Source organism: Theropithecus gelada, chromosome 8 (genome assembly GCF_003255815.1).
Source record: "Theropithecus gelada isolate Dixy chromosome 8, Tgel_1.0, whole genome shotgun sequence".
NCBI classification, from domain to species: domain Eukaryota; kingdom Metazoa; phylum Chordata; class Mammalia; order Primates; family Cercopithecidae; genus Theropithecus; species Theropithecus gelada.
Genome location: NC_037676.1, coordinates 63,642,041 through 63,666,074, shown reverse-complemented (window position 1 = coordinate 63,666,074; position 24,034 = coordinate 63,642,041). Strand labels below are relative to the sequence as shown.

Below are 24,034 nucleotides of genomic sequence, written 5' to 3'. Positions count from 1 at the left end.
AAGGATTTCATCTAATACACAATTTAGCAATGACAAATTGGATGCACTGCTGGTGATCATGGTGCTTAAAGAGGCATTGATTTTGTGACTGCAGCTTAGTCTTCATAAAATGTTAATGTATTGCTTAGAAAAGAGGCTGAATTAATAGTCATTAAAAATGAAGTTTATGAACAGATTGAGTGTTACTTGGCCGTGGGCCAAATTTATACATGTAGTCATCTACTAATTATCCCTGTTGGTAAAAGGAGTGATGGTGCAGACCACCTGAAACTCCAGCTATTGCTGGATCTCCAGACTGCTCTGTTCTCCCATCTGTGTGCTCTCACCCAGTCCTCCAGATCCTTCCCCCGTTCCCCAGCCTAGAAAAAGTTGCGGCTTCTTCCTAACTCATCCTGGTTATAGCTGCCTATTCTGCTTCTTTCCAACCACCTTCCAATTAATCCTTCAGTATCTGCTGACTGCTGACTTCTGTTTATTTTATTTTTATTTTTCCCACAGGGGGAAAGTATCTAGAGAAAAAGTTGGTGTTTTCTTACTCCTTTAAAATGCTTCTTAGCTCCTAGGGTGATGTGGGCACAAGGTAGAAGAAAATCGATTCTTATTTAATGGAATCAAAAACCACAGCCTGAGAATTTATTGTGAGATATTTTTGCAGCAATTTCCATTTTTGTCTGGATTGGGGACTAAAGTCCAAACAAGTTTGCATCTTCTGAACATACAATAGATAGTGATAAAAATTGGTCAACCAGGAGAGAATCCACACCTCCAAGTTACAATTATTTCCAGATAAATCCACAAAGTGAATGAGCCATGAATAGATAATTAGCATTGACTGCAATTTAGGAGTTGACTCTGAAAGGTGACTTAAAGTGCATCTATGTACTGATGTCAGTTCCCATACTTCTTCATGTGGCAGGCATAAAGGCATTATGTGTAACACATGAGGTACACCAAGTATACGATCATCAAGTACACACACTTGCATGCACATACACATACAGTATAACCATGATGAAATATAAACGTGGGTCAGGCGCAGTGGCTCATGCCTGTAATCCCAGCACTTTGAGAGGCTGAGACGGGCAGATCACCTGAGGTCAAGAGTTCGAGACCAGCCTGGCCAACATGGTGAAATCCCGTCTCTACAAAAAATACAAATTTAGCTGGGCATGGTGGCGCATGCCTGTAATCCCAGCTACTCGGGAGGCTGGGGAAGGAGAATCGCTTGAACCCAGGAGGTGGAGGTTGCAGTGAGCTGACATCATGCCACTGCACTCCAGCCTGAGCAACAGAACAAGACTCCGTCTTGGAAAAAATACATGTGTGTGTGTGTGTGTGTGTGTGCGCGCGTGTGCGCGCGCGCGCGTGTGTGTGAATGATTTTTAAAATACTTAAATAGAGGACCTCAATAATAAACACTTGCTACCTTGTTCTATTGTATTGATTTTAACTTATGATGTAATGACATCATTTAAACATGAAAGGGACAAGAAGTGCTAATTTTTCAGAAGACTACTGGGGCACTTCAGAAAGCATATCAAAACATCAAAATTTCTGATATTGCATTGAGTATGACCGAATTTTAATAAGAATTATTTCTTTTGAAGAAAGTCACTTTTCTGGCTTTTATAAAACTTTTCAGAGGGTGCTGTATATGAAACGTGCTGGAGCAAAGTATCAGCCCTGGTGTTTAGAGAAAACATTTGCACCCCTCCACCCAACATGTCCAGTTTTTGGAAGACAAAGAGTGCTATTAAAAGTGACCCTCCCTTCTTGGGGTCTTCTGGAATGGAGGAACGCAGAAGTAGGAGGCTGGACCCTCTACCTGTTAGAATCTATCCTGTGCCCAAAGCTCCAAAAATGCCCTCCTATGGCATGGCAGCAAGTGTCCACCATGGGAGGAATTCTCTGTGGTTCCAACCTGAATAGAAGAATAGTTGCTGGAAAGCCTGAAGCCATGTTGAGAACAGTCCTAGAACACTTCTCTGTTCTTAGCACTGTCCTGAGCCCCAGATGGGTTTTAAAACTTTTCTGCCTCCTTATTCCAGTAAGTTCTAATTCCTGGTTTCAAACTTGTTTAAGAACAGGGAAATTACCCCTGCCCTACCCCACTGCAATGCTCTCTAAGAACCTGGAAGCATCTGAGGTCCAGGAGTTAGAAACCCAGCAGAGTGTGGGAGATGGCTGGGAATCCCTCACATTATCAGTCACTCCTGAATACTCAGAGCTCTTCCCCAGTGTCAGGTACCTTGGGTGTCAGAAGGTGCTGTAGGATTACCCTAGTCAGGTTCCCATGAGGAATGGTGTTCCTGACCCAGGAGGTAGCTGAAATCAGAAAGCCTCAAAGATAAGACTGTAGCATTATTCATAATAGACAAGATATGGGTACAACCTAAGTGCCCATTAACAGATGAATGGATATATACCCAGTGGAATACTATGCAGCCTTAAAGAAGAATGAAATCCTGTCATTTTCAACAATGTGGATGAACCTAAAGCACATTATGTTAACAAAAATATGCCAGACATAGAAAAACAAATACTGCATGACCACACTTATATGTGGAATCTAAATGAGTTGAAATCATAGAAGTATAGAGTAGAAGGGTGGTTGCCAGGAGCTGAGAGTAGGGGGAAATGGAGAGATGTTGGACAAAGAGGACAAAGTTTCAGTTATATAGGATGAGAATAGATTCTGGAGACCTAATGTACAGTATGGAAACTGTAATAGTAATAATATTATATTGTTTATTTGAAATTGGCTGAGAGAGTAGATCTTAAGTATTCTCACCACACACACACACACACACACACACACACAAATCACAACTACAGGAGGTGATAGATGTGTTAGTAGTTTGATTGTGGTAATCATTTCACAATGCATAGGTATATAAAAACATCACATTGAACACCTTAAATATATCCAATTTTTAGTTGTCAATTATACCCAATAACATTGGGGAAAAAAGAAAAGAGAGCTAAATCATAAAGATAAATAAAAGTCACCAAGTCTCATGAGGTACCAACTGCATCACGATACATGTTTTCATAAGCTGTCCCATTAGATTTCCCCAACAACTCTGTGATGTGGGTGTTAGTTTCCCCAATTTATAAATGAGAAAATTGAGATTCAGAGTGGTTAAGGAATGTTCAATTACTCTGCTCATCAAAATGCCATGAAAAAGCCCAACTCTGATTGACGGAAAAAGCTGGCTTCCCAAGTGTTATCAACTGGTATAATTAAGACTGTAAAAGCCTTCCTCATAAGAGCATTGTTATTTCCAAAGAAGAATGCTTTTCCAACTTTACAGGTGATGGAGTTAGCAGTTATCACCCAAAGCCATGGAAGGGAAGAAAAATTGTAATCATTCTTCATAACACTAATACGTTTGCAGAACAAAATGCTAGGTAACTAAAATATTTTATGAACAGGAGAGCTGCTGGACCCATAATTCTTAGCTCCCATAAGAATTTACAGTAAAATGGGCATCTGATATTTGCATGCCTTCAAAGTTTCTTTTGGTTTGTCACTGGGACTCCGAAAATAACCCAGTTGTACTGAATTATTAATTAAACCCAGACCATTTGCAATCTCCAGCTGAGGCTCAAATGCTTAGGGGCTGTAGAAAAACCACAGTGAAAGATAGAGAGAGAAAAAAAATCCAGGGAAAGGAGGGAGGAGGGGAGAGAGAAAACAGAAGCACCATAATTGTCCCAGGCATTCCCTGTTTAAAATTTACATCATGTATTTGTTTTCATTACCCGTTTCCTGGTCTTGTCTTTAAGAAATGGCTTGATGAGTGTGTAGAGGGCATGAATGTACCAGGGCTGGTTGACAAAGTGGACTCCTCCAAAGCGGGCAGGAAAGCTGTCCTGGGGCAGAAAGAGAGAAATGCACATCAATTAGTAAGCACCCTTTGTTAGACTGCACCAGCAGGACCAATGCCCCAAAGAACAACCTGTTTTTCCTGCCTGGTAGAAGCTCTAGCTTCAGGATAAGGAGAGGAAGAAAACACACTCACTTAACACACTAGTTGTTAAGGATGTCTTTATTCCCCTTGCCTCCCTTCTCGCCCTTTGACTCCATGCATAACTTTAAAATTGTGCATGGGTTCCAGGCCTGTCTTTTTCAAATCACAATTACATGACCTTCTACGTGGCACAGAAGCTCGTGCAGCCTGGAGAGTGGGGGGAATCTGAATTCTTCATTGCATTAGGTAACCAAATCGGCCAGGCTCCCAGCACAAGATCTCTCTCTTTACCCTCATTTCCACTCTCCCGCTCCCACCCTCTCCACCGGCTTAATCATGACAGTAACTGTACTTTCTGGGTGAGTGAGTGCTGGCTGTGCAGGAAGTAGTTGCAAAAGGATTTCAAAGGCTCTTAGGAGATGGAGCTATGTGGAATCAACCAAATTCTAACAAGGTTATAACAACTTTTTCACAGATTGCAGTACTAGCTCCAGTCCACCCTGGGGCACATAGTAAGTCCCAGGGAAAAAATACTTGCTGATTAATGGGCTAGTTGATTCTCCTAGTTGAGGGAATATGAACACTCTTTTCTGCAGATCAACCCATTTCATAAATAATAGGAAGGAAGAGCATTTAAGAAAAATGATTCCAAATTTAGAATCCAGATCAGGGCATTAGAACCCAGATCAGCTTATGTTTTAGATGCTAGGAAGCTGCTCTCAGTGCTAATTAGATCTATGGAACAAGGGACCATGGCCAGAAAGTCTGAGCTAGTCGTATAAGACCAGGTCCTGAGATCTCCCGATGAATGACTTCAGTAGATTGGGTTCATCTCAGTTAATAGAATTAAAAAAGAAGGAACCTCTAAACGCTGTATGAATTGTAAGTTTGCTATCAATTTCATTGCGACAAACATCTTTGTAAAATGTTAGCAAGATGAGATGAAAGCCGCGGGAGTCTGGCTGGTGGAGCAAATGGTTCAGCAGCTAGCTGTTCCCTGCGGGTGTAGGAGATGCCTCACCCGGGTCTTTTTTAGTAACAAGGAAAAAAGGTTATTAATTTTTTTTCAGAACTCTTTGAGTCTACAGGATCCCTAGGCATCTTCCATGCCAAGACCTAGTTTCCAATGTGAGTGCATGGAACTGCACTTAGGGTTGACATTTGAAAAACTTTAAAAATAATTTTTCCCTCTACCTAGACATTTTAGAGTAGAAAGGAATTAAATATTTTGAAGGCTAAACTGGACAATAACAGTAAAAGGCCTTTGCTTTCAGAATATGTGTATATATTTTGTTTTGTTTCTTTTATTTTCAAAAACTTAACAAGTATAGGGCTAGAGACATCATTTATACTAACTTGTTATTCCAAAACTAATTTGAGAAATGTAAAGGTTCTTAATAAGGTTGTCTTTTTTCCTCTAGGTATAGTTTAGGATCTAAAAGTTTTATGATTCCTTAAAAAAAGAGACTATTCCCAAAAGTGTTTCCTTTATAATAAGTGCTATTCACTATCATCACATCTTTTGGCTCCTTTTAACTTCTTATTCAGAAGTAGAATTCATTATTTCACTTACTAAATGTGGTTCTTAGGGGTCATAGAAGAAGAATAAGAGTAAAGCACTTATTTATAAAACCAGGGCTTTACTATCTTTTCTAGTGGGACCAATAAGAGGTTTATTTCTATCGATGGTCCATTGTGTTATATAGTTCTAGGTTAATAAAGTGGAAGGAAACCCTAAATAATATTGAGAGTAGGCAAAGTTGCAAAATATTAACCTTTTAAAAATATCTAGATATTCTAAGTTTTAGTTTATGAAGCCTCAATCATCAAAGACATCAAAAACTATCTTCTGATTGTGACAGGGGAGGTTGAAAGAAAATTATAGTGCTGAGACTCTGTAATTACTCTCTACGTTATCCCTGGTCGAGGATTCTGCCAGATTGAAGGCATGGGCTTTTATTCATCTCACTCAAGTCATCCAGTGAATATGTGCAGACAAACACATGTGAACCCTGTGTCTTGAAGTTCTGAGTTTGCACCAGAGTAGAAACAGAATCACTTTTATTCAGGTACCTCCTATACAATTCACATGAAAGGCCCTCCTGTCTGACAGGCAATGTACACATGTTCTGGGTCTTCTTGAATGAGCCCAGCCATGCTAGTGTGTGTGTGTGTGTGTGTGTATGTGTGTGTGTGTGTTGTGCAGAGAGGAAGGTGAGGAAAGGCAAAATCAGCAAACACCCTTCTCATGGTCAACACATCATTATTGGTTGCCTCTGCCTGATCACATCAGTCAACTGCAGACAAAGGGAAGTTGTCAGTCACACACAAGTCTCCCAGAACCCCAAGAGGCCTACCACCCTCCTGGAAGAGCATTTCTTAGGGGGCTAGAACAGCTGTATCTCAAGATCATAGGCCTTGGTTCAATGACAGTGTAACACTTTGTTTTTCAGTGTTCTTGGTGACGAAAGAGCATACACCAACATACTCTAAGTTCAAGAAAATGGCATAAATTCTGTACTTTTATACATTTGTCAATAAAAATATAACGTCATTTCAAATTTTAAACAATTCGAATCATAAAAATGTGTCTGCCTCACAGTTTAAGTTAATTTTGTTTCCTTATTATAAATTATACACATTCTACAATAGTAAAAAATAGATAAAAACATTATTTGAAAAATTAGATGATACAAGAAGGTAAGAAAAAAGAAAAGAAAAGGCCCCTATAATCCCACTGCCAAAGACACACTCTTACTATTTTCTATTATTCAGGATGGGTTATGTAATGTTATAGTAACAAATAACCCCTACTTTTAAAAAATCATTTAAAGCAGTAAAGACTGATTCTTTGTTCACATTAAATGTCTTGCTTGATTTTTTTCTTTCCTGATTAATTTCCTGCTCACACTAAATGTCCTGCCCTGCTTGATTTGCCTGCAGCCAGAGATGCAGCCTCCTCCATATGGAGCAGTGCTGCTTGACATAGTCCAGGAAAACCACATGGAAGAATCATACCTTAGCTCTTAAAGCTGGCTCCAAAAGTGACATGCTTCATCTGCCGTATTTTAAAGGTCAAACTCATGCCTGGCTTCCAGGGATCAGAAAGTAAAATCTACCGTATTTCCAGTAAGAAAAGGACCAAACGTATTGGCAAATAGCAGTAATAATTACCCAAACTCTGCCATCCCTTCACTTATCTTTTCTTCTATCCTTTTTAAATGTGATCATTTTTTAATTGAACGTAATAACTATTTTTTGATGGCCTACAGTATGTCTCACTTAATGCATTGAAAAATAAAAATACAGAGTCTTCAGAGCAGTGGGGAAAACAAAACAGCAATTATATAATGATACATTTAGTGTATTCAATTCTTGCCTTAACAGTTAATTCATGCCTTGCACCTCTTCCATTCAGCACATATTTATGAGTGTCTACTACATGACAAACAGTGGGCATATTCTCCAAAGTGTACTTTAGTGACCAGGGGACTCTGTGATTTTTATCCCCTTTCTTGCCTTCTGTAACTTGTGCTCTACTCACATCCTACACTGCTGAGGTCAGTAGCTTTCATTTTATGGTGATATTATTTCATGGTAATTTCATTTTATGTAAAATTGCAGCCTCTCAGAAAATGAAGCCTGTAAACCTTAGATAAGCATAAGTTTTTTAAGTTTTTTTGCTTTTTTAAAGCAAAGTTGGAAGTTCTGGCCATGGCAATTAGGCAAGAGAAAGAAAAAAAGTATTCAAATAGGAAGAGAGGAAGTCAAATTATCTCTGTTTGCAGATGACATGATTCTATATTGGGAAAACTCCATAGTCTTAGTCCAAATACTCCTTAAGCTGATAAGCAACGTCAGCAAAGTCTCAGGTACAAAATCAATGTGCAAAAATCACAAGCATTCCTATACACCAATAACAGACAAACAGAGAGCCAAATAATGAGTGAACTCCCATTCACAATTGCTTAAAAGAGAATAAAATACCTAGGAATCCAACCTACAAAGGATGTGAAGGACCTCTTCAAGAACTACAAACCATTGCTCAATGAAATAAAAGAGGACACAAACAAATGGAAGAACATTCCATATTCATGGATACGAAGAATCAATATCACAAAAATGGCTGTAATGCCCAAGGTAATTTACAGATTCAACGCCATCCCCATCAGGTTACCAATGACTTTCTTCACAGAATTGGAAAAAACTACTTTAAAGTTCCTATGGAACCAAAAAAGAGACCACATTACCAAGACACTCCTAAGCCAAAAGAACAAAGCTGGAGGCATCACACTACCTGACTTCAAACTATACTACAAAGCTACAGTAACCAAAACAGCATGCTACTGGTACCAAAACAGAGATATAGACCAATGGAACAGAATAGAGCCCTCAGAAATAATACCACACATCTACAACCATCTGATCTTTGACAAACATGTCAAAAACAAGAAATGGGGAAAGGATTCCCTACTTAATAAATGATGCTGGGAAAAGTGGTTAGCCATATGTAGAAAGCTGAAACTGGATCCCTTCCTTACACCTTATACAAAAATTAATTCAAGAAGGATTAAAGACTTAAAGGTTTGACCTAAACCACAAAAACCATAAAAGAAAACCTAGGCAATACCATTCAGGACATAGTCAGGGGCAATGACTTCATGACTAAAACACCAAAAGCAACAGCAACAAAAGTCAAAATTGACAAATGGTATCTAATTAAACTAAAGAGTTTCTGTACAGCAAAAGAAACTACCATCAGAGTGAACAGGCAATCTACTGAATGGGAGAAAATTTTTACAACCTACCCATCTGACAAAGGGCTAATATCCAGAATCTACAAAGAACTCAAACAAATTTACAAGAAAAAAATCAAACAACCCCATCAAAAAGTGGGCAAAGGATATGAACAGACACTTCTCAAAAGAAGACATTTATGCAGCCAACAGACACATGAAAAAATGCTCATCATCACTGGCCATCAGAGAAAAGGAAATCAAAACCATAATGAGATACCATCTCACACCAGTTAGAATGGGTGATCATTAAAAAGTTGGGAAACAACAGGTGCTGAAGAGGATGTGGAGAAATAGGAATGCTTTTACACTGTTGGTGGGACTATAAACTAGTTCAACCATTGTGGAAGACAGTATGGCAATTCCTCAAGGATCTAGAACTAGAAGTACCTTATGACCCAGCCATCCCATTACTGGGTATATACCCAAAGGATTATAAATCATGCTGCTATAAAGACACATGCACACGTATGTTTATTGCGGCACTATTCACAATAGCAAAGACTTGGAACGAACCCAAATGCCCATAAATGATAGACTGGATTAAGAAAATGTGGCACATATACACCATGGAATACTATGCCACCATAAAAAAGGATGAGTTCATGTCCTTTGTAGGGACATACATGAAGCTGGAAACCATCATTCTGAGCAAACTCTCAAGGACAGAAAACCAAATACTGCATGTTCTCACTCATAGGTGGGAATTGAACAATGAGAACACTTGGACACAGGGTGGGGAACATCACATACCAGGGCATGTTGTGGGGTGGGGGAAGGGGGGAAGGATACATTAGGAGATATACCTAATGTAAATGACTAGTTAATGGTGCAGCACACCAACATGGCACATATATACATATGTAACAAACCTGCGCTTGTGCACACGTACCCTAGAACTTAAAGTATAATAAAAAACGTATTATTTGATTCAAAGTTCCATTTAATTCATAGTCTCAAATGCCACAGCAAAGGAAGAGTTGTGGTAAGTTTACCCTCAGTTAGGTGGTGCAGCCGAAATTAACTCAATTTGTAGACTCCATTTAAGGCTGCTTCATTCTCTTCTTCTAATGTTTTATGTTTTTAAATTTAAAATACATCACTCTCCCTATAGAGCCTCTGAGATGAGAGCACGATGCCATGGTCTAGCAAAAAGGTGTCTCCTTGAGGGATCTCACAGGCACTCTTCTGCTGTAACAATGGAGTTCTGCGTGTACAGTGGTAACTGAAGGTCCCAAGTGTATTTCAAGATTTTCTCATAAAATATGATTATTGAATTCCTCCTTGTGCAAAGATGAAGTAGTCATACTTTCCCCTATTTCGTTGGCTAAGTACTACTAAGCCCTGGATAGAGTATATAAGATAACCATATGAAGACTTCAAAGGTGGAGAGAAGAAGTCAAATCAGCTAAGGACTCTGAGACCAAGGAGGGACATGATAGAGAGTTCCCCAGGTTTCCTTTTTTTTTTAGCTCTATATGTCAAAGACTTGGGACAGAAGAAGGCAGCACCTGGAAAAACCAACTGGTGCAGACAACAAATAAATAAATAAAAAACAACTAAAAAAGGCTGCTCTTTAACGAAATGACTAGGTAACAGGCAGTCTAGCAAAATAGACAATATTTAGATAATAGCTGCTCTATGCCAGTCAAATGCCACAGGAAAAACTGTGGTCCCTTTCTAACCATGCTAGCAAAGTCTGAGTGGGCAGTCTGATCTTCACCTTAGCAAGGCTGTAACAAGATGCATAACATCCCTGCCAGAATAATGTTATAGAAGGCCGAGTGGAGAGCCAGAATTTTTATTCTTCCTAGTCAATAACGAGACCCTATTTCACTCTGGCAGTGTCAGTGGAGACCATGTGGGTAAACTGGACTTCCTCCCCACCTGTCAGTAATGAGAATCCCTTCCCTTTCTCCACTGATGGTGTTGGAAGGGGACTAACAGACAGTCAAGACTTTAATCGTTGTCCAGTGTTAATGAAGCCACTACCACCACAGTGTCAGTAGAGATCATGTGGGGAGCCAGAACTCCCACCCCTGCCCAGCAGTAATGAGGAGGCCCTCCCTTCTTGGGTGTCAACAGAGGCTGAGTGAGGAACATGTTAATGATGAGGCAGCACACCCCACTTTCACTGCCAGAGTGGTATCAAAAAAAGCCAGCTAAAACAAAGGTTTACATTAGATCCAGAGTTTCAGGACATAATACAGAAATGTCCAGATTTCAAAAAATCATTCTTTATACCAACAACCAGGAATATCTCAAATTAAATAAAAAATGACAGTCAATAGAGGACAACACCAGATGACAGAGGTGTTAGCATTATCTGACAAAGATTTTAATTTAGCCATCATGAACAATGTTTCAATAGCAATTATGGACATGTATGATGCAGATGAAAAAGTAGTTTTAGAAAAGAAATAGAAATTTATAGCAAATAAATGTGAAATAGAAAAAAGAAGCATCTGGATTTTTTTTTTTTTTTTGAGAGAGGGTCTCACTATGTTGCCCAGGCTGGTCTCAGACTCCTGGCCTCAAGTGATCCTTTTGCCTCAGCCTCCCAAAGTCCTAGGATTACAGGCATGAGGCACTGTGCCTGGCTTATTTGTAAATCTCAAACTGAAAAATAACCAAAAAAGTCAAATAAAAACCTTAGCAGATGGGCCGAACATCAGAAAAGAAGTGACAGAAGAAACTATCAGTGAACTGGATGACAGAAAAAATGGGAATTACTTAACCTGAACTACAGAGAGAAAATAGACTAAATGAAGAAATCTTCCTTTTGGGGGTCTATAACAAAAAAAAACTAAAATTCGTGTCATTGGAGTCCTTAAAAGGAAGGAGACAGATCGAGGCTGGAAAAGTACTTAAGAAAATAACGGCTAAAAACTTCCATAATTTAGAAAGAGACATAAGCCTACAGATTCGACAAGCTGAGTGAACACCAAACAGTATGAACTCAAATAAATTGATGCCAAGTCATATCATAACTATATTTCTGAAAGCTCAAGACAGAATATTGAAGGTATACAGAAAACAACAACAACAACAAAAAAAACAACATCTTGACTCTTGAGGAAAACAAATGGAATGACAACAATTTCTCATTAGACACCATGGAGGTCAGAAGGAAGTCGCAAAATATTTTTCAGGTACTGAAAACAAGGAAATGTCAACCCAGAATTCTATACCTACTAAAAATGCTCTTCAAGAATCGAGAGAAATCACGAAATTCTCAGGTTAAGGAAAACTAAGCACATTTGTTGCCAGTAGACTTATTTAATGAAATCATAGCTCAGTGAAGTTCTCCTAAACATGAAGGAAACTATAAAATAACCTTCCCTCAAACAGAAAGGAAAAATGGTAAGAGAATTCTCGAATCATCAGGAAGGAAGAACACGGTAAGAAAACTATAAGTAAGCACTATGGGCTTTTCTTTTACTCTTGAGTTTTCTAAATTGTCTTTGATAGTTGAAGTAAAAATTACGATACTCTGATATGGTTCAAAGATGTATGTAGGGGAGGAAATATTTCAGACAATTATATTATAAATTAGGGAGGAAAAAGGGATGGTAAGGTTTTTGTACTTCACTTGAACTGTTGAAATGACAGCATAAAAGACTATAAGTTATGAATGCATAACATAATACCTAGAACGATCACTAAAAAAACTACATGAAAAGATATATTTAATAATACTATAGATAAATAAAAATAGAATTTGAAAAAGAAGTATAAGTAACCCAGCAGAAGGCAGGAAAAAGAAAATAGAGAAATGCAGAACAGAAAGAACAAACAGAAAAAAAAAATTAGAATGGCATACTTATGCCCTAACATAACAATAATTAATTTAAATATAAATGATCTAAATATGCCAATTAAAAGACAGATATTAGCACAGTAAATTAAAAAAACATTATTTGCTATATGCTATATATGCTGTATATAAGAAACTGACTCCAAATATAAATATATAGACTGCAACACATGCAAAGCAAAAGCTAGTAGAACTGGAAAAAGAAATAGACAAATCCATAATTACTGTTGGGGATTTGAATATCACTCTCTCAACAACTGATAATCTTTTAGACAGGAAATCAGCAAGGGTATAGAAGAACTCAACATCATTAATCAGCAGAAGTCAATTGATATTTCTAAAATACTTAACCCCAAAACAGAAGAATATACTTTGTTTTTCAAGTGCACATAGAACATGTACCAAAATAAACCATATCTAAATCATGAAACAAATCTCAACAAATTTAAAACCAGTGAAATAATACAGAATATTCTGTTTATAATGGAATCAAACTAGAAATCAATAATAGATAAGAGGGAAATCTTTGATCATTTGGAAACTACACAACACAGTTCTAAATAACCCACAGATGGGCCAAAAAGAAAAAAAATCCTTCAAAAGAAATTTTAAAATACATGGAACAGAAGGAAAATGAAAACGCACTATGGTTTGAATGTTTTTTCTTCCTTGAAACTCATGTTGAAACTTACTCCTTAATGTGACAGTACTGAGAGGTGGGGACAGTACTGAGAAGTGATTGGGCCATGAGAGCTCGGTTCTCATGAATGAATAAATCCATTTGTAGATCAATGGATCAAGGAAGCAGGACCGGTGGCTTTCTAAGAAGAGGAAGAGAGACTTGAACTACTATGCTCAGACCACTCAACATGAACTGCCCTATGCCACTCCGGGATATTACATAGTCCCCACCAGCAAGAAGGCCCTCAACAGATATGACCTCTCAACTTTGTGGACTTCTCCACTTCCATAATGGTAAGAAATACATTTCTTTTCTTTATAAATTACCTAGTTTCAGGTATATTGTTATAACAACAGAAAACAGACCAAGACATAGGACATATCAAAATTTGTGGGGCACAGCTAAAGCAGTGTTGACAGGGAAATTTGTAGCATTAAATATATATTTCTTTATGTACTTAAACAGAAAAGTATTGAATCAATAATCTAATCCCCTACCCCAAGAACTTAGAAAGAGAGGAGCAAAATAAAGCCAAAGTAAGCATAAAAAGAAAATAATAAAGGTAAGAGCAGAAACTGATAAAATTAAAAATAGAAAAATAATAATATCAATGAAACAAAGAGCTGATTCATTGAAAAGATCAATAAAATTAACAAACCATTAGCAAGTTTGACAAGGGAACAAAAAAAGATGTCACAAATTACCAACATTGGGAATGAAATAGGGCATACTACTATGGACACTGCAGACACCTAAAGGATACGCAGGGAATATTATAAAGAACTCTACATGCATATATTTAACAACTTAGAGGAAACAGATCAATTTCTCATAAAATACAGACTACTTCCCCAATATGAAATAGGTAATTTAATAGCCCTATAACTGTTAAGAATATTAACTGCGTGACTTATAAAGCTACCAAGAATAAATGTTCAGGCTCAAATGATTTTACTAGGAGATTCTACCGAACTTTTACAGAAGAATTAACACTAATTTTACAGAGTCTCTTTCAGAAAATAGAAGTGAAGGTAACACTTTCCAGTTGATTTATGAAGCTAGTATTACCTTTGTCTCAGTCTGTTTTGCTAGAAATACGTGAGAATTAGCAAATTATAAAAAAAGGAGGTTTATTTGGCTGATGGTTCTGCAAGCTACATAAGAAACATGGTGCCAGCATCTGCTTCTGGTGAGGGCTTCAGGGAGCTTCCACTCATGGCTAAAGGTGAAGGGGAGCAGGTGTGTAGAGATCACATGGCAGGAAGTGAGAGAGAGTGGGGAGGGAGGTGCCAGGCTCTTTAGAAGAATCAGATTTCCCAGGAACTAAAGTGAGAAGTCATTACCATGAAGACCAAGCAGTTCATGAAGGATCCACCCCCATAACCCACTAGGCTCTGCCTCCAACAATTTGGAGTGGACAAACATCCAAACTATAACAATTCTTATGTACCCAAACAAGATAAAAACAGAATGAAACAATAAAATTGCAGATCAATGTCACTCATGAATACAGATGCAAAAATTCTTAACGAAATATTAGCATGTAGAATTTAGCAATATATACAAAGAATTATACACTATGATCAAATTGAGTTTATTCCAGAGATGCAAGGCTAGCTTATATTATAGAAATCAATGTAATTGTGTTAATCATGTTTTCTAGTTCCTATACTTGATGCTTTGACATCTGCGGTCTTCTGGACCAGGGAGGAGCTACCCCAACTAGTTGATTCCTAGAGATAACAAATGACTAACCTGGGAGCTCCCCTTTCATATGCAAACTGACCGATCTAGCACCCATACTTCTAACCACCTCCTTTGGGCTCCTATGCTCTGGGCCACTATTCCCTTACCCTAATCACCCCAGGGTCAGTTACTAGACAATTAGCAACAACACCTACACCCAAGAGTCCACTAAAATGATTCAGACTAGCCAATCAATCCTAAACTTGCTGAGACTTCATTCCCAGCCTTACTCATTCTTTCCCACGAAAATCACAATAAAGCCTCTTGCCCAAGTTCTCTACTCACTCGCTGCCTCCTGACTAACCTCGGGGCTTTCCCATGTGACTCCATTCTGTAGTACGGAATGCTCCTTGTTTCTAGGGATCTGTGAGTCTAACAAACTTATAGCAGTTACTCCATGTCTGCCTGTCTTACTGTATCTGATTAAAACAAATCCCTGGTACTTTCACAATAGTAACTCATCATATTACAAAGCCGAAGAAGAAAAATCACATGATGATATCTACTGATACATAAAAAGACTTTGACAAAATTCAACACTGATTCATGTTAAAAATGCTCAGAAAAATAGAATTAGAGAGGAACTTTCTAAACGTGATTTTAAAACATCTGGCAAAAACCTACATCTAATGCTTTACTTTATGGTGGAAAACTGAACGTGTTTCCCCTAAGAACAGGAACAAGACAAGCGTATCTGATCTCATCACTCTTATTCAACACATGCTGGAAGCTCCAGCTACAGCATTAAGAAAAGAAACTAAAATGCTTACAGATTAAAAAGGAAAAAATATAGCTGTCTCGATTTGCAGATAACATGACTGTCTACATTAAAAAATCCCAAGGAATCTATAAAAGTACCTTTCCTATAGCTAATTAATAAGTTTATCAGTTTTGCAGGATTTAAGATAAACATAAAAAATTATATTTCTCTATACCAACAATAAATATGAAGACACCAAAATTAAAAATACATAACTATATATAATTGCTCAAAATATTAAATACTTAAGTGTAAATCTAACAAAACATATTTGTAATTTGTATGCTGAAAATTACACATTTCAGATGAAAGAAGTAAAAAAAATCCAACTAAATGGAAGACATATATTTGTAGATTTTAAGATGATATTTATATTAATTCCCCTCAAATTGGTAAACAGGTTTAATGCAACATCCATCAAAATCCAAGTAAGAATTTTATTTTTGCAGATATTGATAGAATTATTTTAAAATTTTTATGGAAAAGCATAGGCTCTGGAATAGTTAAAATAATTTTGAAAAAGAATAAAGTGGAAGGAATTATTCTACCAAATTTCAAGGTTCATCATGTAGTTATAGTAACCAAGACTGGCTGGTATTGGTGGAAGAAAAGATATATAGATTAAGGGAACAGAATAGAGAACCCAGGAATCGAACCACACAAATGCAGAAGCGGTTTTTATGCTAAGGTACAAAAGCATTATATAATAGTACATTTTATACCTTACATATATACCTTATATATAAGGTATAAAAGCATTCCAGTGGCGTAAAGATAGCTTTTCAACAAATGGTGCTGGAGCAATAGAACATCCATAGAGAAAACAAAAAACAAAACAAAAAAACACCTGACTTAACCTTCATACCTCATACAAAATTGATTTAAAAATTAACTCATGAATTTAAATGCAATAAAATCACAAAACTTTTAGAAAGAAAGAAACGTAAGAAATGATCTTCAAGATCTAGGACTGGCAAGAGGGACTTGTCTCCAAAAGCGTGATACATAAAACAAGTAAAAAGACAATAAGTTGGTTACTGCAAAAATTAAAAACTTGCTCTGTGAAAGCTCATGTGAAGTAGATGAAAGCAAAAACTGTAGACTGAGATAAAATATTTGCAAATTACACTCCAACAAAGGACAAGTATCTAGAATATATAATAAGCTCTCAAATATAACAGTATTGAAACAAGAAATCCAATGAGAATACGAGTAAAAACATGCCAGAAAGTTTTACCAAAGAAAATATAAGATGTCAAATAAGTACATGAGAAGATATTTCACATCATTAACCATGTGAAAGGCAAATTAAAACCACAATGAGCTATCACACTACAAATCCATCAGAACGGCTTAAAAAAATAGTGACACCTCTGACCGGGCACAGTGGCTCATGCTTTATAATCCCAGCACTTCGGGAGGCCAAGGTGGGCAGATCACAAGGTCAGGAGTTCGAGACCAGCCTGGCCAACATGGTTAAACCCTGTCTATACTAAAAATACAAAGCTAGCCAGGCGTGGTGGTGCATGCCTGCAATCCCAGCTACTCGGGAGGCTGAGGCAGGAGAATCACTTGAACCCAGGAGGTGGAGGTTGCAGTGAACTGAGGTCACACCACTGCACTCCAGCCTGGGTGACCGAGCAAGACTCCATCTCAAAAAAAAAAAAAAAAAAAAAAAGTGACACCTCCAAATGCTGGTGAGGATGTGGACAAGCTGGATTGCTCATACAATGCTGGAAGTGTAATATGGTATAGCCACTCTGGAAGATAATATGGCAGTTTTCTAGAAAACAGAACATACAATGACCATATGACCCAGCAATTGTACTCCTGAGCATTTATTTCAGAGAAATAAAAACTTACGTTCACACAAAAACTGTTTCAAAGATGTTCACAGCAGCTCTATTTGTAATAAAAAGTGGAAACAACTCACATGTCCTTCAGTAAAAAAATGGTTAAGCAAACTGGTACAGCCAGACCATTGAACACTGCTCAGCAATGAAAAAAAACAAACTGTTGATATCTACAACAACCTGGGTGAATCTCTGGAGAATTTTGCTGAGTGAAAAGGGAAATCCCCCAAAAATTACATACTCTGTGATTCCATTTATATGACATTATTGAAATGCTGAAATCATTATCGAAATGATGAAATTATAGAAACAGAACAGATTAGTGATTGCCAGGGGCTGAGTAGGTGGGGTTGAGGGAAGTGAGTGTGGCTATAAAAGGGTAACGTGGGCCATCCTTGTGATGATGGAATGTTCTGTACCTTGATATACAAAAGAAGGATGGTCTTTTCTGCCTTACATGGGATGTTAAAAAAGAAACCAAAAAGTGCCATGATAAATTGCAAGGCACAAGATACATTTCAGTACATTCTATCTTAGAATCCCTTGATTTTCTTTGGGAGTCTCAGACAGTGTTAAGTGATTCTTGCAGTCCATTAGAAATGCACTTCATTTTTTAATGGGCACTTCGTTTGCACTTCATTTTCACAATGGCACTGTGCAAGCATCACTCAACTGCCTTGTTTTGTGTTTGATCAGAATTTAGGAGCAACATAATATAGGCAAAAGGATTCCCTCTCTCTCTTCAAAAATCAGATACAGATGTCACTGGTGGCCATTTGCTCAGTTTCTGCTGGATAATGAAGCACTTACTAGTGCCATTTGCTAAGATTCGTAATGCTTGCAGGCTAACATACTTCACAACAAGGTTCAAAACATATGTGAACTCAATATCACCTTGCCTTGGGAAGCTTAGGAAGCTTCTTTCACATTGGCTGCCCTTTATAACTCTCATCTGTCCTTATCTCTTCTCACTGCTCTTATGCGAAAACTAAAATGAGACCCCTCCAAGTTGCAAACACAATGAACTCCCTCTATCTAATAAGATTCCTCTGAAAAACAAATGTGGAGAAGAAAAGGGAGAAGATGACACAGGAGCTGACTTTGAAATCTTCTGTCTCCTTCTCTTTAGTGTAAGGGAGGACTGTCTTTCAGGGTTGGGTGGAGGCAGCCCTTCAGTCACATACCTGCATGCATGCAGATCTGCAGGTGGTAAAAGCACACAGCATGAAGTTAGGCTTTATCTATTCAGTTCATGCATGTCCTACCAATGACATCCATTTCCCACATCGAAGCAGACAGGTTAAAAACATTTTCGGCAGCATAAGTGGGTTTTGTTGATGTGAAAGAGTCTTAGAATGCTATATTTTTTGATGATGGGTTTCTCTTATACCATGTGACAGTCATTAGTGAGGAAGTCACATATCCACATATCTGCAATAAAATGAAGAGCTCATGCAATAGCAGTTACACACCAAATGCTCTTTTTGTTATATTAACATAAGAGAGCAAACAGAGAAAAGAGAATGCACTCATTAGAAAGGAAACTGGGGGGGCGGAGCAAGATGGCCGAATAGGAACAGCTCCAGTCTCCAACTCCCAGCGCGAGCGACACAGAAGACCGGTGATTTCTGCATTTTCAACTGAGACTCCACCTCTGGGGACAGGGCACAGCTACACAACAACAACAACAACAACAACAAAGCAGCAGAAACCTCTGCAGTCGCAAACGACTCTGTCTGACAGCTTTGAAGAGAGCAGTGGATCTCCCAACACGGAGGTTGAGATCTGAGAAGGGACAGACTGCCTGCTCAAGTGGGTCCCTGACCCTTGAGTAGCCTAACTGGGAGACATCCCCCACTAGGGGCAGTCTGACACCCCACACCTCACAGGGTGGAGTACACCCCTGAGAGGAAGCTTCCAAAGCAAGAATCAGACAGGTACACTCGCTGTTCAGAAATATTCTATCTTCTGCAGCCTCTGCTGCTGATACCCAGGCAAACAGGGTCTGGAGTGGACCTCAAGCAATCTCCAACAGACCTACAGCTGAGGGTCCTGACTGTTAGAAGGAAAACTATCAAACAGGAAGGACACCTACACCAAAACCCCATCAGTACATCACCATCATCAAAGACCAGAGGCAGATAAAACCACAAAGATGGGGAAAAAGCAGGGCAGAAAAGCTGGAAATTCAAAAAATAAGAGCACATCTCCCCCGGCAAAGGAGCGCAGCTCATCGCCAGCAATGGATCAAAGCTGGACGGAGAATGACTTTGACGAGATGAGAGAAGAAGGCTTCAGTCCATCAAATTTCTCAGAGCTAAAGGAGGAATTACGTACCCAGCGCAAAGAAACTAAAAATCTTGAAAAAAAAGTGGAAGAATTGACGGCTAGAGTAATTAATGCAGAGAAGGTCATAAACGAAATGAAAGAGATGAAAACCATGACACGAGAAATACGTGACAAATGCACAAGCTTCAGTAACCGCCTCGATCAACTGGAAGAAAGAGTATCAGCGATTGAGGATCAAATGAATGAAATGAAGCGAGAAGAGAAACCAAAAGAAAAAAGAAGAAAAAGAAATGAACAAAGCCTGCAAGAAGTATGGGATTATGTAAAAAGACCAAATCTACGTCTGATTGGGGTGCCTGAAAGTGAGGGGGAAAATGGAACCAAGTTGGAAAACACTCTTCAGGATATCATCCAGGAGAACTTCCCCAACCTAGTAGGGCAGGCCAACATTCAAATCCAGGAAATACAGAGAACGCCACAAAGATACTCCTCAAGAAGAGCAACTCCAAGACACATAATTGCCAGATTCACCAAAGTTGAAATGAAGGAAAAAATCTTAAGGGCAGCCAGAGAGAAAGGTCAGGTTACCCACAAAGGGAAGCCCATCAGACTCACAGCAGATCTCTCGGCAGAAACTCTCCAAGCCAGAAGAGAGTGGGGGCCAATATTCAACATTCTTAAAGAAAAGAATTTTAAACCCAGAATTTCATATCCAGCCAAACTAAGTTTCATAAGTGAAGGAGAAATAAAATCCTTTACAGATAAGCAAATGCTTAGAGATTTTGTCACCACTAGGCCTGCCTTACAAGAGACCCTGAAGGAAGCACTCAACATGGAAAGGAACAACCGGTACCAGCCATTGCAAAAACATGCCAAAATGTAAAGACCATCGAGGCTAGGAAGAAACTGCATCAACTAACGAGCAAAATAACCAGTTAATATCATAATGGCAGGATCAAGTTCACACATAACAATCTTAACCTTAAATGTAAATGGACTAAATGCTCCAATGAAAAGACACAGACTGGCAAACTGGATAAAGAGTCAAGACCCATCAGTCTGCTGTATTCAGGAGACCCATCTCACACGCAGAGACATACATAGGCTCAAAATAAAGGGATGGAGGAAGATTTACCAAGCAAATGGAGAACAAAAAAAAGCGGGGGTTGCAATCCTAGTCTCTGATAAAACAGACTTTAAATCATCAAAGATCAAAAGAGACAAAGAAGGCCATTACATAATGGTAAAGGGATCAATTCAACAGGAAGAGCTAACTATCCTAAATATATATGCACCCAATACAGGAGCACCCAGATTCATAAAGCAAGTCCTTAGAGACTTACAAAGAGACTTAGACTCCCATACAATAATAATGGGAGACTTCAACACTCCACTGTCAACATTAGACAGATCAACGAGACAGAAAGTTAACAAGGATATCCAGGAATTGAACTCATCTCTGCAGCAAGCAGACCTAATAGACATCTATAGAACTCTCCACCCCAAATCAACAGAATATACATTCTTCTCAGCACCACATCGTACTTATTCCAAAATTGACCACGTAATTGGAAGTAAAGCACTCCTCAGCAAATGTACAAGAACAGAAATTATAACAAACTGTCTCTCAGACCACAGTGCAATCAAACTAGAACTCAGGACTAAGAAACTCAATCAAAACCGCTCAACTACATGGAAACTGAACAACCTGCTCCTGAATGACTACTGGGTACATAACGAAATGAAGGCAGAAATAAAGATGTTCTTTGAAACCAATGAGAACAAAGATACAACATACCAGAATCTCTGGGACACATTTAAAGCAGTGTGTAGAGGGAAATTTATAGCACTAAATGCCCACAAGAGAAAGCAGGAAAGATCAAAAAATGACACTCTAACATCGCAATTAAAAGAACTAGAGAAGCAAGAGCAAACACATTCCAAAGCTAGCAGAAGGCAAGAAATAACTAAGATCAGAGCAGAACTGAAGGAGATAGAGACACAAAAAACCCTCCAAAAAATCAATGAATCCAGGAGTTGGTTTTTTGAAAAGATCAACAAAATTGACAGACCACTAGCAAGACTAATAAAGAAGAAAAGAGAGAAGAATCAAATCGACGCAATTAAAAATGATAAAGGGGATATCACCACCGACCCCACAGAAATACAAACTACCATCAGAGAATACTATAAACACCTCTACGCAAATAAACTGGAAAACCTAGAAGAAATGGATAATTTCCTGGACACTTACACTCTTCCAAGACTAAACCAGGAAGAAGTTGAATCCCTGAATAGACCAATAGTAGGCTCTGAAATTGAGGCAATAATTAATAGCCTACCAACCAAAAAAAGTCCAGGACCAGATGGATTCACAGCTGAATTCTACCAGAGGTATAAGGAGGAGTTGGTACCATTCCTTCTGAAACTATTCCAATCAATAGAAAAAGAGGGAATCCTCCCTAACTCATTTTATGAGGCCAACATCATCCTGATACCAAAGCCTGGCAGAGACACAACAAAAAAAGAGAATTTTAGACCAATATCCCTGATGAACATCGATGCAAAAATCCTCAATAAAATACTGGCAAACCGGATTCAACAACACATCAAAAAGCTTATCCACCATGATCAAGTGGGCTTCATCCCTGGGATGCAAGGCTGGTTCAACATTCGCAAATCAATAAACATAATCCAGCATATAAACAGAACCAAAGACAAGAACCACATGATTATCTCAATAGATGCAGAAAAGGCTTTTGACAAAATTCAACAGCCCTTCATGCTAAAAACGCTCAATAAATTCGGTATTGATGGAACGTACCTCAAAATAATAAGAGCTATTTATGACAAACCCACAGCCAATATCATACTGAATGGGCAAAAACTGGAAAAATTCCCTTTGAAAACTGGCACAAGACAGGGATGCCCTCTCTCACCACTCCTATTCAACATAGTGTTGGAAGTTCTGGCTAGGGCAATCAGGCAAGAGAAAGAAATCAAGGGTATTCAGTTAGGAAAAGAAGAAGTCAAATTGTCCCTCTTTGCAGATGACATGATTGTATATTTAGAAAACCCCATTGTCTCAGCCCAAAATCTCCTTAAGCTGATAAGCAACTTCAGCAAAGTCTCAGGATACAAAATTAATGTGCAAAAATCACAAGCATTCTTATACACCAATAACAGACAAACACAGAGCCAAATCATGAATGAACTTCCATTCACAATTGCTTCAAAGAGAATAAAATACCTAGGAATCCAACTTACAAGGGATGTAAAGGACCTCTTCAAGGAGAACTACAAACCACTGCTCAGTGAAATAAAAGAGGACACAAACAAATGGAAGAACATACCATGCTCATGGATAGGAAGAATCAATATCGTGAAAATGGCCATACTGCCCAAGGTAATTTATAGATTCAATGCCATCCCCATCAAGCTACCAATGAGTTTCTTCACAGAATTGGAAAAAACTGCTTTAAAGTTCATATGGAACCAAAAAAGAGCCCGCATCTCCAAGACAATCCTAAGTCAAAAGAACAAAGCTGGAGGCATCACGCTACCTGACTTCAAACTATACTACAAGGCTACAGTAACCAAAACAGCATGGTACTGGTACCAAAACAGAGATATAGACCAATGGAACAGAACAGAGTCCTCAGAAATAATACCACACATCTACAGCCATCTGATCTTTGACAAACCTGAGAAAAACAAGAAATGGGGAAAGGATTCCCTATTTAATAAATGGTGCTGGGAAAATTGGCTAGCCATAAGTAGAAAGCTGAAACTGGATCCTTTCCTTACTCCTTATACGAAAATTAATTCAAGATGGATTAGAGACTTAAATGTTAGACCTAATACCATAAAAATCCTAGAGGAAAACCTAGGTAGTACCATTCAGGACATAGGCATGGGCAAAGACTTCATGTCTAAAACACCAAAAGCAACGGCAGCAAAAGCTAAAATTGACAAATGGGATCTAATTAAACTAAAGAGCTTCTGCACAGCAAAAGAAACTACCATCAGAGTGAACAGGCAACCTACAGAATGGGAGAAAATTTTTGCAATCTACTCATCTGACAAAGGGCTCATATCCAGAACCTACAAAGAACTC

The 24,034-nt window shown here is 38.3% G+C and overlaps 1 protein-coding gene across 2 annotated transcripts in view; it reads right to left on the bottom strand.

Moving 5' to 3' along the window:
* CLVS1 (clavesin 1) overlaps positions 1 to 24,034 on the bottom strand; it is a 228,581-nt gene that overhangs the window by 33,531 nt on the left and 171,016 nt on the right. For both annotated transcript variants that reach the window (XM_025393208.1, XM_025393209.1), the window contains one exon: positions 3,766 to 3,876. In XM_025393208.1, coding sequence (XP_025248993.1) covers positions 3,766 to 3,876 — 111 coding nt within the window. The remainder of the gene's footprint in view (positions 1 to 3,765; positions 3,877 to 24,034) is intronic.